Source organism: Bombina bombina, chromosome 1 (assembly GCF_027579735.1).
Source record: "Bombina bombina isolate aBomBom1 chromosome 1, aBomBom1.pri, whole genome shotgun sequence".
NCBI lineage: Eukaryota > Metazoa > Chordata > Amphibia > Anura > Bombinatoridae > Bombina > Bombina bombina.
Genome location: NC_069499.1, coordinates 1,440,040,271 through 1,440,057,901, shown reverse-complemented (window position 1 = coordinate 1,440,057,901; position 17,631 = coordinate 1,440,040,271). Strand labels below are relative to the sequence as shown.

Sequence of the window (17,631 nt, the reverse complement as noted above, 5' to 3'; positions counted from 1 at the left end):
TTGTGTGTAACACAAACTCTTCCGCCTAAAATATTTGCAATTGCTAAATATTGCTCATATTTTATATTAAATATAAAATATAAATTTATTTTTGAAATAAATGTATTAAAATGTTTTAAATGGGATATTGTATATGTCAAGGTGTTGAACAGGAAAGGGCTCAAAGGTGTGTGTGTGTATGTGTATATATATATATATATATATATATATATATATATGTTTAAATGTTTAGATATATATGTGCACATATACATACATATATACATACACACATGCACCTGTATGCACACACACCCACACTTATATATATATATATATATATATATATATATATTGTATATATAAATAAAAGTTTTTGGTAGTGGGTATTTTGACTTGCGCTATGTGTGTTTCAACACACTGCAGCAATAAAATAAAAATCACATAGCTGTAAGTAATCAATTGCAAATCTCAGCTCTGATACGCTATAAAAGCGTCCTCCAGAGCCTTATGGGCATACCCTCTGATAAAGTGAACGTAGTTCACGAAACGCGTAAGGGCACGCCCACCACTGATGTAATTTCCGGTCTGGCGAGACCATCAAATACTATACATCCAGGAACGGACACTGTCACAGACAGGAATTATATCCACAACCCCACAACCATCTGCCCTACAGGATATCATATTTGCAAAATACCTACCTGGACATTCGAGAGACATATTAAGGTAGTGTTTACATTGCATCTTTCCATCCTTTGTAAATTTGGAAAAACGGAAATAACCATCATCGTTCAGACTTACTCTACCCATACTACCAACTTCAGGGTAGCAGTTTTATACACCAGACGTTCTTGCAAAAATACATTTATATACCTATTGCCACAAGACATTTACACAAAATCTATTAATCACAAACAGATTGTTTGTGTTTTAGCCAGTGCTTAATAAAGTAGTTTTATTTTTGTCACATAAGCTTGCTTCAGAGATTTATTATTTCTGCCTTCAAAGAATCTACCACACATTTCACTTCATACAGGAGGAGTGTTAACCTCTACCTCCACCCCCTAGAGGTTTCTACCCATACTCCACAGAGGAAAAGCTTACCATACTCCATAGAGGAGAAGCTTACCATACCTTACAAAAAAGAAGTGCACCATACTCCATGGAGGAGAAGCAGAAGCACATCATTATTCGCAAAGGAGAAGCTCACCATATCCAACAGAGGAAAAGTTTACCATACTCCACAGAGAAGCTTAGCATACCCTCAGGTTATTGGAAGAAGAGAATACCATACTCCAACTGGTCGCATAGATCGGAACAGCCAATAGAATGCGAGCTCAATCTGATTGGCTGATTGGATCAGCCAATCGGATTGAACTTGATTCTGATTGGCTGATTCCATCAGCCAATCAGAATATTCCTACCTTAATTCCGATTGGCTGATAGAATCCTATCAGCCAATCGGAATTCGAGGGACGCCATCTTGGATGACGTCCCTTAAAGGAACCGTCATTCTTCAGTTGGACGTCGCCGGATGAAGATGGGTCCACGGTGGAGGTCTTCAGGATGGAGCCGGTCCTCATCGGATGAAGATAGAAGATGCCGCTTGGAAGATGATGGTTGCCGGTCCGGATCTACTCTTCTTCCCGGATAGGATGAAGACTTTGGAGCCTCTTCTGGACCTCTTCAGTCACCGGATGATGGATCGCCAGCCCCCGCTTGGGTTGGATGAAGATTTTGGAGCCAGGACCGATCGGTGATACCCGGTGAGGTGAAGACAAGGTAGGATGATCTTCAGGGGCTTAGTGTTAGGTTTATTTAAGGGGGGTTTGGGTTAGATTAGGGGTATGTGGGTGGTGGGTTGTAATGTTGGGGGGGGGTATTGTATGTTTTTTTTTACAGGCAAAAGAGCTGAACTTCTTGGGGCATGCCCCGCAAAGGGCCCTGTTCAGGGCTGGTAAGGTAAAAGAGCTTTGAACTTTAGTAATTTAGAATAGGGTAGGGCATTTTTTTATTTTGGGGGGCTTTGTTATTTTATTAGGGGGCTTAGAGTAGGTGTAATTAGTTTAAAATTGTTGTAATATTTTTCTTATGTTTGTAAATATTTTTTTATTTTTTGTAACTTAGTTCTTTTTTATTTTTTGTACTTTAGTTAGTTTACTTCATTGTAGTTATTTGTAGGTATTGTATTTAATTAATGTATTGATAGTGTAGTGTTAGGTTTAATTGTAGGTAATTGTAGGTATTTTATTTAATTAATTTAATGATAGTATAGTGTTATGTTTAATTGTAACTTAGGTTAGGATTTATTTTACAGGTAATTTTGTAATTATTTTAACTATTTTAGCTATTAAATAGTTCTTAACTATTTAATATCTATTGTACCTGGTTAAAATAAATACAAAGTTACCTGTAAAATAAATATTAATCCTAAAATAGCTATAATATAATTATAATTTATATTTTAGCTATATTAGGATTTATTTTACAGGTAAGTATTTAGCTTTAAATAGGAATAATTTATTTAATAAGAGTTAATTAATTTTGTTAGATTTAAATTATATTTAAGTTAGGGGGGTGTTAGTGTTAGGGTTAGACTTAGCTTTAGGGGTTAATACATTTATTAGAATAGCGGTGAGCTCCGGTTGGCAGATTAGGGGTTAATAATTGAAGTTAGGTGTCGGCGATGTTAGGGAGGGCAGATTAGGGGTTAATACTATTTATTATAGGGTTAGTGAGGCGGATTAGGGGTTAATAACTTTATTATGATAGCGGTGCGGTCCGCTCGGCAGATTAGGGGTTAATAAGTGTAGGCAGGTGGAGGCGACGTTGTGGGGGGCAGATTAGGGGTTAATAAATATAATATAGGGGTCGGCGGTGTTAGGGGCAGCAGATTAGGGGTACATAAGGATAACTTAAGTAGCGGCGCTTTGCGGTCGGCAGATTAGGGGTTAATTATTGTAGGTAGCTGGCTGCGAAGTTGTGGGGGGCAGGTTAGGGGTTAATAAATATAATATATGGGTCGGCAGGGTTAGGGGCAGCAGATTAGGGGTACATAAGTATAACGTAGGTGGCGGTCGGCAGATTAGGGGTTAAAAAAATTTAATCGAGTTGCGGCGATGTGAGGGGACCTCGGTTTAGGGGTACATAGGTAGTTTATGGGTGTTAGTGTACTTTAGAGTACAGTAGTTAAGAGCTTTATGAACCGGCGTTAGCCCAGAAAGCTCTTAACTACTGACTTTTTTCTGCGGCTGGAGTTTTGTCGTTAGAATTCTCACTCGTTAGAATTCTCAACGCTCACTTCAGCCACGACTCTAAATACCGGAGTTAGAAAAATCCCATTGAAAAGATAGGATACGCAATTGACGTAAGGGGATCTGCGGTATGGAAAGGTCGCGGCTGAAAAGTGAGCGTTAGACCCTTTTTTGAGTGACTCCAAATACCGGAGGTAGCCTAAAACCAGCGTTAGGAGCCTCTAACGCTGGTTTTCACGGCTACCGCCAAACTCTAAATCTAGGCCATAATGTTTAAAAAGTTCCCAATTTACTTCTATTATTTAATTTGTTTTGTTCCCATGGTATCCTTTGTTGAAGATATAGGTAGGTATCTGGAGCACTACAAGGCAGGAAATAATGCTGCCATATAGTGCTCTTGCAAATGAATATGATTCTTGCAAAACTCCTGCCATATAGTGCTCAAGGCATGTGCACACTCCTGAGTTTATGCCTCTGCTTTTCAACAAAATATATCAAGAGAATGAAGACAATGTGATAATAGAAGTCAATTATAAAGTTATTTAAAACTGCATGCCCTTGTTTTCAACCCTCTCCTCAGACCAGATTTTGAGGATATCTGAACTAGAGCACAGGTGAAATAATCAGCCGATTAGTAAGGATGGTTATTTTACCTGCTTTACCCAAGGTTTTCCCAAAAATCTGGCCTGTTGGTGAGGCCTGAGGACAGGTTTGCAAACTAATGTTCTATCTGAATCATGAAAGAAAAATTTTGAGTTTTATGTCCCTTTAAGCCTTTTCCAGTCAAACATGTTGACGTTAACATATACCTTTAATACAAAATGAATATTTTTTTTGCTGTTTTTTTTAAATAGAAATACATTAAGGCCTCTATTTATCAAGGTCTGTCGGACCTGATCCGACAGTGCGGATCAGGTCCGACAGACTTTGCTGAATACGGCGAGCAATACGCTCGCCGTATTCAGCATTGCACCGCCGCCCCCTGCGGCATTGGTGCAACGCCGCCCCCTGCAGACTCGCGGCCAATAGGCCACCAGCAGGGGGGTGTCAATCAACCCGATCGTACTCGATTGGGTTGATTTCCGGCGATGTCTGTCCGCCTGCTCAGAGCAGGCGGACAGGTTATGGAGCAGCGGTCTTTGTGATCGCTGCTTCATAACTTGTGTTTCTGGCGCGTCTGAAGACACGCCAGAAACACGGCCCTTCAAGCTCCGTATGGAGCTTGATAAATATGGGCCTAAGTCTCAATGTTCTTCATTCAGAAGAAAATATGTTTTTTATTTTTTAATATCTATCATTCTATCTGTATACACACAATAAATATATATATGTATATCCACTTAGATATATAGCTATATATATATATATATATATATATTTATATATATATAGAGAGAGAGCTCTATATACAGTATATATATATATATATATATATATATATATATATATATATTGGATATATTTTTATATATATATATATATATATATATATATATAAGCCGTAGTAGAAATAAGCACTCACTGGTCTTCTGGCATCTGTGACAAAAAATTATTTATTCAATTGTGACGTTTCGGGACAAACATTTGTCAGAGGAAGGGACGCTGTTTGTCCCGAAACGTCACAATTGAATAAATAATTTTTTGTCACAGATGCCAGAAGACCAGTGAGTGCTTATTTCTACTTCGGCTTATCTTACATACAATAGCACCCTGGCAGTTGCCACTGACGGTAAAAGTGCATACACCTTTTGAATTTATATATATATATATTTAAGAGAGAGAGAGAGTGCTAAATATCTAAGTGGATATATATATATATATAGAGAGAGAGAGAGAGATGCCTGTATCCATTTAGAATTAAAAATACAATTTTCTCTTTGTAAAAAAAATAATAAAAAAAAAAATAACATTTTTTTTCTAAGTGAAGAGCAAAGGTATTTAAAACATTTCTCAATGCATTTTCCACATTTAGCGCGCAAGAGAAAGCCAGTAAAAGCTTTTGTAGTGCACCAATAAAGTCTATTGGGAAAGGGAGTTAGTTTTTCTCTCCACTTGTAATCAAGGCCAATGTTTTGTGAATCAAAGTCATTGGGTGACAAGCATCTTTTATTTAAAAACAATGACACATACACAATACAGTGCTATATACATATTCAAACCATTTACATTGCAAGATACTTATTAACACTGAAACGTATATCTCATTTTCACAATGAGGAGTATTTCATTTGCAGCAGAAGCATCACCAAAAGTAACTGAGAGCAAGGTTGACTCCCTTTTTGCACCTATCCAGTAAGAATATATCTAGGCTTTGCCAAGTGAATTGAATGTATAGCTTGTGAAGCTTTTATATTTTGGGTACTGTTGCACACAGTTAAATGATCAAATTGGAACCTTGACTGTTTACTATTTAATAGAAGTGAGCTACAGAAGAACTCATGTAATATGAATTCCTCTTGCTTTTAAATGGATATTCTAGTGCAAACATTGCATGCTCTAATACGTTATGTATGCCATTTTGCACTATCAACACTGCAACTCTAAAGGCTTGATGTATTAAACAGATGATGCTTTTGAGCCCTGATGAGGCAGGCCCACTCATGCAAGCCTGCTTTCTGCAATGTAAGAAACAGTGGCCATCCAACGCTGCTTCTTACCCTCTTCACCACCTCTGAGTTGGTGGAGGTAAAACACGTTCGTTTAGGGGGACTGACAGGCCCTGACGGTGTTGAAAAGTAGTTAAACACATAGGTAACCCCCTGGAGTGTTGCAGAGAACTGCTGACCTGAGCTGGAAACAGACAATTAGCCAATTATTAGCAGATTATCTCACAAACATGCCAATCACCAGCTTTGTTCAGTTTGGCAGCTGCAACATTTGCGGTTTCAAGCGAGACCTAAACTATGTGTTTAATTCCATTGTATGGGTTAAACATATAGAATTGAAACACTAATAATGCAAAAACTCCATTAACTAATAAACTAGAGCATGCATTGTTTTTCACTAGACTATATATACTTGTGTGTATATATATATATATATATATATATATATATATAGTGCAAACCCCTGTAAAAAAAATCATACAGAAAAAAGGCAAAAAAACAGAAAGATAAACTGAGGGTTAGGTAGTGTAACCTGCAAGTGTAGTGATACTGCAATATTTAGGTCAGTAACCTGAATCAAATTATAGGCAAACCAGATTTGTGTAATTACTGTAGATTATAGCAAAATCCAAGGGATAAATAATAGTCTCTGTTCTCTCAGCATCATTTGATCTGCAACACTGGAAATAACTAAGGCCAGATAAGAATAAGGTTAGCCCATGTAAACCACCCTGGATTTCCCTAGGCAAGGCAGTATTAATATTATCCGTTTTTTCTAGAGCGCCAGCAGATTCTGCAAAGCTATTCTCTTTCCAGTTGATTTCTACGGCAGAATAATTTATTTTAAAGATTAGCAATATCTGTTTACTTCCAGAAGAAAGTCTGTTAAACTGTTTATGTCTCATAGTCATGAGATCTTCCTTCATATCTTCTTGAACCATGACTTAACTCGATGAGAACTATCTTTCATAAGTTCCTTGCTTTTGCCTCTAAGAATTTTTTCAGCTGCTTGTCCGAGTTCTTTTATACTGTGACTTTCATCCAGGTTTTTCCGAAGAGCTTCAGTTACAATACCTTGTTCAGACAGATTGTTTACGATTTTTTTATATTCGCCACTCTCTTTTACAGCTGATGTGAGGGCAACAGCCATCGTCGCTGTATAGAAGGAAAGATGAGAGTATTATATTGGAGAATTGGTTGTACAGATTGAAATTAACAATGACAAACAAATTATTCATAGCTATGCATTCTATCTATCTATTTATCTATTCAAATCTTAAACATTATTCCTAATAAACTGCTGAGAACAGAGTTTAATGTACTTCATAACAGCTCTTGCTAGAAATGTTACCCAAATGATAATATTCCTAAGTGGTTGTTTAAGAAAATGTCATAGGGGCATATCTATCAAGCTTCGTATGAAGGTTGACGCCCCGTGTTTCTGGCAAGCCTTCAGACTCGCCAGAAACACAAGTTATGGAGCAGCGGTCTGAAGACCGCTTCTCCATAACCTGTCTGCCTGCTCTGAGGAGGCGGACAGAGATTGCCACATTTCTACCCGATCGGGTTGATTGACACCTCCCTGCTGGCGGCCAATCTGCAGGGGGTGGCGTTGTCTTGTGAGCTGCTGGTGCAATGCTGAATACGGAGAGCATATTGCTCTCCGCATTCAGCAAGGTCTGTCGGACCTGATCCGCAGACCTTTAATAAATAGGCCTCATAGGGTATATTGCCATTACACCTCTTAACCATTTAAATGCTAGAGAGAGAGTATATAATTTAAATAGTGAGGATAGTGACATTTCCACAAATAATGTATCTATTTGACTAACTTTGCACTGCACTTACAAATGTTGTCATTTTTATTTTCTCAAATTGTCTAAGTCTTTTCCATTACTATCAAGATGTTTTGTGTCATAATTCAGTGAGGCTTTATCAAGGAAAATGCAATGTCAGTATTCTATATTACATTATAAGTAAGACAGTAGTGAATATTATATGGGGTTTATATAATTGGAGTACCTGAACTTAATACTATATGCATGGTTATGTCTCGGTTGTACTATTGAACTCTTGGTGAGTGTTAAAAGACTTTCCATTGAATTTCTGGATCAAATGTTCTTCAGATAAAATAAATTCACACTGTTTGCTTTGTTTTCATCCTTTTATTACTCCATATTCAGTAATTCTTATCTCATCCTTACAGTAGTTAAAGGTTCCCACTATGCTACAGGGTCGGGTAATAGTTTCCTTCTACTTATGAGTTTTCTTATCTAAATTCTTTTTTCCACTATTTATTCCTCTGTTTGAGTAGAAAAAAACACCTGTAAAACATAAACTACCTAGCAAATGTATGTGTGTTGATACTGCAATAGCAGTGATATTCATGCAAAATAAATTAAATAACATTCTAATGTAAAGGATACTATTTGAAAGGGACATTCAATACTAAATGCAAAATAAAAGCATAGTATTGAGGTTATTTCCCACCTCCCTCTAGTCATGTCATGTGTGCCGCCATGTTGAAATCTACATTTCACATTATTCCAGTGCTGATGTGTTTGCACATACTCTTCTTTAGATACCAGATACCAGCAATGTAACTTGGATTCCAAAATGGCAGCACTTATAATTAAAAGGTAGTGCACAAGTGTTTAATTTCCCTTTAAGTGAATGCTTGGTTGTTTTTAAGCCCCTCTCACTATTGCTAAACTTTTTGCTTCCAAAGAAGGATAACAAACTGGGATCCTAGGCAGAAAATGGCATAATAAGCGAAGCCAAAAACTATATATATGTAAAATGTAAGTTCTAGCAGGGTGAAGATCTACAATAAGAATATGCTTTAAATGGATTCTTATTGCATACCACCCAAATGAACAATGTTTTGTGAGATTAGCCTGCTGAATTTTGATGAATCCCTAAACTATGAAATGCGGTACTTGTATTATAAAGGCAGAACAATGAAACAAACAAACAGAGAACCATTACTTCTTTTTAAAAGGGTGTGGGAGATATAACACAACATTTTTCTTTTATAGATCAGACAGAGCATACAATATCTCTTAGTATCCTTGGTCAAATAGCAGGTAGCTAGGCTCAGGAGCGATCATGTATCTAGAGCACTATATGGCATGGCAACGGTTTACTAGAAAGTTTTAACAATTTTATACATTGTGAAAACATTTCTTAGTGCTAAAAAGATGCATGACATATAGAGCTCCAGACAAGTGCATGCAACCTATCTAGGTATGCTTGTTAACAATGAATACAATTTTACAATGGTATGCTCTGTGCAAATCATGAAAAAAAAACGTTTTTTTGTCCCTTTTTTTAACTTGACAAATAATTATAAAACCTGAATTATATTAGAAACTAACCTGATAATTGTTCTTCCTCTGATTCATTTTTCTCTGGAATTGTATTATTTTCATCAGGAATTGCCTAAGAAATAAAACAATGATTTTATTGACAGCTTCCTTTAGAGTTTGCTTCAACGACACATAAATATATTAAAGGGATTAAAAATCATTAGCTAGTGCCATAATTTATGCTATATTTCATCATCATTTGGAGAACCATAATATGAGGACATTTTTCATATAAATGAGTTTATCCATTTATTAGGTATATTTCATTGTACATATTTTATTTCAATTGGTCACATTATCTGTCAAAACACACTAATTTACTTGACAGTAACTTCCACTGTTCAGTAATCTCCAAACCATCATGTAAATGAACGGATACATATATTTACTTTGAGTATAAAAGCATCCAAATTAATACTTTTTTTTTTAGTTTAAAAGGACACTCAACCCAAAATTTTTCTTTCATGATTCAGATAGAGCATGCAATTTTAAGCAACTTTCTAATTTACTCTTATTATCAAATTTTCTTCGTTCTCTTGCTATCTTTATTTAAAAAGCAGGAATGTGATGCATAAGAGCCGGCCCATTTTTGGTCGAGAACCTGGGTTATGCTTGCTTATTGTAGGGTAAATGAAAGCATCAAATAAGCAAGCGCTATCCGTGGTGCCGAACCTAAAATGGGCTGCTAAGATTTACATTCTTGTTTTAAAATAAAGATAGCAAGCGAACGAAAAAAATTGATAATAAGAGTAAATTAGAAAGTTGCTTAAAATTTCATGCTCTATCTGAATCATGAAAGAAAACATTTGGGTTCAGTGTCCCTTTAAGCATTTCCTTGAAATATGGCTACCATTGTAGCCATATTTCTCCAAATAATTGAAAATTTATTTTATTCCAAGTTTTAACATGAGAGTCATTCCCAGCTTCTCACATCCAAATATAGAAGATCAGGAAAGCTTAACTATGTTTTAAGTTATGATATATTACTTAAATGTTTTTCTTAATGATTTATCTTCAATAGTATTTGGCTTTCTAAATTTGTTTAAGATATTATAGAGACCTCTAAGTAATTAATAAACATAAAATATATTTAAATCTGAAAAGATCTCAATCCCTTTCAAAAGAAGATAGATTTACATTATTTGGGCAAATTTCCTTTAAACCTATTGGACAGGTTGTGTTGTCAAGATGGAGACTGCGGTTGTCTACTCACCAGTTCTTTATCTGAGGTTTCCTGGGCTAGTTGTTGGGTGCTTTCATTTTCATACAATGCTATAATTATAAATATACATAAATAAATTAATAAATAAATACGTTATCAGATACTATCTGTATATTAATTTGGGTGAGACATGCTTGCAATTATAACTACTAAAATAGATGTTACTTAGACAGAAATATAGCAACTTTAAACAATTAACCTGAAAACTAATATCATGTACAGTACACATCTATATTATAGGGCCTGTCTTACTTGCTAGTCTATTTTATTTTTTTTATTATTAATTTTTTATTAATGAAATTTCAAAACAATACAAGGAAATGCACTGAATAACTCAAAACAAGTTTGTGACTCTTCAAGCCACATAAAATATCTGAGCACTTGGACAAGCTATGCATTGTGATAAGACATTTCACGTACTTAAACAATCATTATTGAAAGCTAGGGTGCCTATGCCATAAAACACAAGTATAAGTTTTGTTAGAGAAATTCACACAAGTCCAAAAAAGAGCCTTAAACTACATTGCAAATAAAGTTATTCCTGGGATAGACTTGTGGGGAATAGATAGGAAGGGGAGGTAAACCAAGGGAAATCGGAAGGGAGAAGGGGAAAAAAACTAAAATCTGTAATGCCCATGCCTACAATGTCACATCTTGAGATATAAAACCAAATAAAATAGTTAAAATAACGTAGGCAACATAGGTTTGCAGATACCATATATTTGCAGAGCCGCTGCCACCATCAATTATTATTGTATACCTATTAAGGTAATAAACATTTGTGTTTTTGTATTATATAAGGTGTATATAGAATAAACATAGGGAGACCCAACTCAAGGGGAAACTGGGGTTACATGGCATATTATGATTTATACTTGTATTGCTCCCAAAGGAACATAATGTCCCAGAAAGATTCCATCTTACCAAGGGTAAAGTAATAATGCCTCTCCATGGTCAAAATTAAGTCTACCTGATGGAGCCAGTTCTTAAAATTGGGTACTTGTGGGCTTTTCCATAATTTGGGGATTAGTTTTTTGCTGCATTGATCATAATCTGGGTAATAGTACGTCTATTGCTAGTCTATTTTAAAAGGTAAAAAAAGACAACATCTAACTGAGGAAAATATAAATGTAACAATCTTGTCCAGAAAAATCTTTAACTTATGAAATTAGTCTGTACAGTAAATTATGCTACATTCCTTTATTATAAAACTTAGGACATTAGATCACAATAGATCTCAATCCAGCATCACTGGCAGAAATGAAAGGTGAGTTTAACATTAATTTAAATATGTTCATGCTCACATTATTAATGTGCAGGAATGTTATTTCACCAAGTGCTGATTAAATATTCTGTTCAAAGTTTGCTTACCTCTTCGAAAAGAGCTTGCAGAAAAACTGGTAGATTCTTTACTGAATTCTGTGGTCTGTGGAATAGAAGTTTTGTCAAAATCTGATGTGAATAGCCTTTTATAATAATATCAATATTTTGATTTATGAGATTATAAGAAAAAAATAATCAGAACCAGAGGAAAGCCATGTTGAAATGTGGTTTTTGATCATATTTAAAGGGACATTAAACACTAAGGGCTAGATTACAAGTGGAGCGCTAAATTCTCACACCTCTGCAAATTAACAAATGTGCCTGTTTGCGGGCGTGCAATAAATAGCCAGCCATCGCTACCAGTAGCAATTAGCGCTTATAAAATTAATCAGAGATCAGATCTCTGGTTAATTATAAAAATGTGCCCCAAATGACCCCAACATACAGTGGTGTGTATTTTATTAAAACAATTAAATTGTAGCATTTTTATTTTTTAATAAAATAACTGCACCAGGCAGTTTTTGGGGGCTAAAGTTAGCAGGTGTGGGGTGTTAGAAAAAAAAAGGGCACTGAAAAGTGCCTTTACATTGGGGTCTATTGGAACTGTGTGTTCCTAGTAAATATATATGTATATCCTTATATACATATATATGTATGTGTTAATATGTGTATACACATATTAACACATAACTATCGGTTGGATTACGAGTTTTTGTCGGTAAGGCTTGCGGTGCTAACGCTCAGTTTTTTCTCACTGCTCACTTAAGACAACGCTGGTATTACAAGTTTTTTTCAACCTGGCGTTAGCCTCTAAAAAGTGAGCGTTGAGCAAAATTTAGCTCCGCATCTCACCTCAATACCAGCGTTGCTTAAGTCAGCGGTAAACTGGTGTAACGTGCTCATGCATGATTTCCCCATAGGAAACAATGGGGCAGAGCTGGCTGAAAAAAAAACTTAACAGCTGCAAAAAAAAACAGCGTTCAGCTCCTAACGCAGCCCCATTGTTCCCTATGGGAAAATAATTTTTTTCGTCTACACCTAACACCCTAACATGAACCCCGAGTCTAAACACCCCTAATCTTACACTTATTAACCCATAATCTGCCACCCCCGACATCGCCGACCCCTGCATTATATTATTAACCCCTAATATGCCGCTCCGGACACCGCCGCCACCTACATTATACTAATGAACCCCTAATCTGCTGCCCCCAACATCGCCAACACCTACATTATATTTATTAACCCCTAATCTGCTGCCCCCAACGTCGCCGCAACCTAACTACAATTATTAACCCCTAATCTGCCGCCCCCAACGTCGCCGCCACTATAATAAATATTAACCCTTAAACCTAAGTCTAATCCTAACCCTAACACCCCCCCCCTAATTTAAATATAATTTAAAATAATCTGAATAAAATTACTACAATTAAATAAATTATTCCTATTTAAAACTAAATACTTACCTATAAAATAAACCCTAAACTAGCTACAATATAACTAATAGTTACATTGTAGCTATCTCAGGATTTATTTTTATTTTACAGGCAAGTTTGTATTTATTTTAACTAGGTACAATAGTTATTAAATAGTTATTAACTATTTAATAACTACCTAGCTAAAATAAATACAAATTTACCTGTAAAATAAACCCTAACCTAAGTTTCAATTACACCTAACTCTACACTATAATTAAATTAATTCCCTAAACTAACTACAATTAAATACAATTAAATTAAATAAGCTAAATTACAAAAAAAAACACTAAATTACAGAAAATAAAAAAATAATTACAAGAATTTTAAACTAATTACACCTACTGTAATCCCCCTAATAAAATAAAAAAGCCCCCCAAAATAATAAAATTCCCTACCCTATACTAAATTACAAATAGCCCTTAAAAGGGCCTTTTGCGGGGCATTGCCCCAAAGTAATCAGCTCTTTTACCTGTAAAAAAAAAATACAATACCCCCAACATTAAAACCCACCACCCACACACCCAACCCTACTCTAAAACCCACCCAATACCCCCTTAATAAAACCTAACACTAACCCCTTGAAAATCACCCTACCTTGAGACGTCTTCCCCCAGCCGGGCACAAGTGGACCTCCAGAGGGGCAGAAGTCTTCATCCAATCCGGGCAGAAGAGGACCTCCAGACGGGCAGAAGTTTTCATCCATCCGGCATCTTCTATCTTCATCCATCCGGAGCGGAGCGGGTCCATCTTGAAGCCAGCGGACGTGGAGCTTCCTCTTCTTCCAACGACTCCCGATGAATTAAGGTTCCTTTAAATGACGTCATCCAAGATGGCGGCCCTTGAATTCCGATTGGCTGATAGGATTCTATTAGCCAATCGGAATTAAGGTAGGAAAAATCCTATTGGCTGATGCAATCAGCCAATAGGATTGAACTTCAATCCTATTGGCGGATCCATTCAGCCAATAGGATTGAGCTCACATTCTATTGGCTGTTCCAATCAGCCAATAGAATGCAAGCTCAATCCTATTGGCTGATTGCATCAGCCAATAGGATCTTTCCTGCCTTAATTCCGATTGGCTGATAGAATCCTTGGATGACATCATTTTAAGGAACCTTCATTCGTTGGGAGTCGTCGGAAGAAGAGGATGCTCCGCGTCGGCTGGCTTCAAGATGGACCCGCTCCACTCCGGATGGATGAAAATAGAAGATGCAAGCTGGATGAAGACTTCTGCCCGTCTGGATGTCCTCTTCTGCCCGGATCGGATGAAGACTTCTGCCCCTCTGGAGGACCACTTGTGCCCGGCTGGGTGAAGACGTCTCAAGGTAGGGTGATCTTCAAGGGGTTAGTGTTAGGTTTTAATAAGGGGGTGTTGGATGGGTTTTAAAGTTGGGTTTGGGTGTGTGGGTGGTGGGTTTTAATGTTGGGGGGGGGTTGTATTTTTTTTACAGGTAAAAGAGCTGATTTCTTTGGGGCAATGCCCCGCAAAAGGCCCTTTTAAGGGCTATTTGTAATTTAGTATAGGGTAGGGAATTTTATTATTTTGGGGGGCTTTTTATTTTATTAGGGGGATTAGAGTAGGTGTAATTAGTTTAAAATTCTTGTAATTATTTTTTTATTTTCTGTAATTTAGTGTTTGTTTTTTTCGTAATTTAGTTTATTTAATTTAATTGTATTTAATTGTAGTTAGTTTAGGGAATTAATTTAATTATAGTGTAGTGTTAGGTGTAATTGTAACTTAGGTTAGGGTTTATTTTACAGGTAAATTTGTACTTATTTTAACTAGGTAGCTATTAAATAGTTAATAACTATTTAATAACTATTGTACCTAGTTAAAATAAATACAAACTTGCCTGTAAAATAAAAATAAATCCTAAAGTAGCTACAATGTAATTATTAGTTATATTGTAGCTAGCTTAGGGTTTATTTTAAAGGTAAGTATTTTGTTTTAAATAGGAATAATTTAGTTAATTGTAGTTATTTTATTTTGTTTTATATAAATTATATTTAAGTTAGGGGGTGTTAGAGTTAGGTTTAGACTTAGGTTTAGGGGTTAATAAATTTAGTATAGTGTCGGCGACATTGTGGGCGGCAGATTAGGGGTTAATAAATGTAGGTAGGTGTCGGCGATGTTAGGGACGGCAGATTAGGGGTTAATAAAATGTAACTAGTGTTTGCGAGGCGGGAGTGCGGCGGTTTAGGGGTTAATATATTTATTTAAGTGGCGGCGATGTCCGGTCGGCAGATTAGGGGTTAAAAACTTCAGTTAAGTGTTTGCGATGTGGGGGGCGGGGGCTCGGTTTAGGGGTTAATAGGTAGTTTATGGGTGTTAGTGTACTTTTTAGCACTTTAGTTAAGAGTTTTATGTTACGGCGTTAGCCCATAAAACTCTTAACTACTGACTTTAAATGCGTTAGGAGTCTTGACAGGAGAGGGTGTACCGCTCACTTTCTCCAAGACTCGTAATACCAGCGTTAGGAAAATCCCATTAAAAAGATAAGATACGCAATTGACGTAAGGGGATTTGCGGTAAGCTCGAATTGCGGAGAAAAAGTGAGCGGTACACCTGTACCTGCCAGACTCGTAATACCAGCGAGCGTTAAAAAGCAGCGTTGGGACCCCTCAACGCTGCTTTTTAAAGCTAACGCAAGAGTCGTAATCTAGGCGTATGTTTATAAGCATGTACATATATATTTACAAATTGTTGCCATTGCTAAGCGACTTACCCCCTTGGCTGCTATAATGACATGAGGTTGCATTCAGATTGCGGCTAACTTGTAATACCAGCGCACATTTGCGTGTGCTGGTATTACTCAGTGAAGCACAAGTATCACTTTCACAAAAGTGATATTTTGCACTCCACTTGTAATCTAGCCCTAAATAAATGCTAGATAGAATGATGCATTCAAAGAAAAGATTAGTTTGAGAATAGCATGTAGATTATTTTTTTAAGTTTCATTAGCTGTTTAAATTATGACAAAATAAATCTAAAGTTTCAATGTCTATAAAACAATGGGAGTTGCCATGTTGTAACTTAGGTTACCCTCTTTGCTGTGGCCAAATAGTTAGAAATAGGTCACTAGAGTGTGAAGTCAATGGCTCTGTGTAATATAACAGTATTCTGCACTTCCATTTCTAACAGGAACTAAAAATATCACAATTTCAGAATGGAATTTCAAGAGGACAAAAATAAAATAATGGAAGTATATTGAAGAGTTATATATATATATATATATATATATATATATATATATATATATATATATATATATATATATATATATATATATATATATATATATATACAGTATATATATATATATATATATATATATATATATATATATATAATTTTATAATACCATCTCAAAGTGTTTAATGTCCCTTTAATAATTCCAGATACAGACCAACTTCATCTCCCCTCTGTTGTCCCCAATATTGTCTACAAGTTTAATCCTTTAATGCCTTATTTGGATGTTGGTTTTGTTGAGACATTATACACATGATACCTCATGTGTTGGGTGCGCTTAACATTCATTACCTCATCTGTAGAATAAACCATCTTGAGTTGATCTTGAACAATTCGAACAGCACTGTCTATCTCACCCATATATTCTTCAAACATAAGCCTTGTTGTTCCACTACATTCTGGCAAAGGAATAAGTGCACAAGTTAGTACCAATTTTCACAATCTCAAAAAAGTAAAAATGAAAGCAACATTTGTTTAGTCAAGAAGGAAAACTTTACACTGCTGTTATTTAACATATTGCCAGCATCCAAATCAGTGAATTATGCATAATTTTAAGGAAAATAAAAATATGTATATTTCTTTATTTATTTTGTAAATGTCTTATACAGTGGCTAAATGTGTAAAAAAATATCACAAACTTGCAAATAAAGTGTGATAGAAACAGCCCAAATGAAAAATAGAGGCTTGTGTTAAAATCATATTCAAAATCTATCAAAATAAATATTCATAAATATAGGATACATTCACATATGTGCACTGTATATACTATATTCAGAATGGATTGGTTCAAATTCCTTAGGTAGTACCATTATTTGTACCATATCTCATCATCATTTGGAGAACTTTAAAATTAGGACATTTACAATTTTCACATAGAGGTGTGTATTCCTCTATTGGGAATATTTTATTTGATATTTTTCACATTATCTGTTGAAAAACACTAATAATTTTAGGTAATTACTATATAAGGGGTGTTTTATTGTAAAACAACAAAACTAAAAATGACAAATGTAAAGAGTTCTCCTAGCCACAAAAAGTCATACAAATGAGACCCAACATAAAAAAATAGATGAGTCCTTGTTTGATGGTCCCTCAGCAGTTATACAGAAGCTAATGGCAGTAAAATTTATTGATATAAATGTCTTTAT

At 35.6% G+C, this 17,631-nt stretch overlaps 1 protein-coding gene across 1 annotated transcript in view; it reads right to left on the bottom strand.

Annotated features, from left to right (window-relative positions):
• Positions 1 to 5,324: 5,324 nt before the first annotated feature.
• The window catches only part of LOC128643169 (receptor-interacting serine/threonine-protein kinase 3), a 59,128-nt gene continuing 46,821 nt past the window's right edge, over positions 5,325 to 17,631 (bottom strand). The window contains exons 6-10 of the mRNA XM_053696145.1: positions 16,775 to 16,881; positions 11,804 to 11,858; positions 10,424 to 10,482; positions 9,220 to 9,283; positions 5,325 to 6,997 (exon numbers count right to left, since the gene is read on the bottom strand). Of these exons, the coding sequence (XP_053552120.1) occupies positions 6,765 to 6,997; positions 9,220 to 9,283; positions 10,424 to 10,482; positions 11,804 to 11,858; positions 16,775 to 16,881 (518 nt within the window). The 3' untranslated portion in view covers positions 5,325 to 6,764. The remainder of the gene's footprint in view (positions 6,998 to 9,219; positions 9,284 to 10,423; positions 10,483 to 11,803; positions 11,859 to 16,774; positions 16,882 to 17,631) is intronic.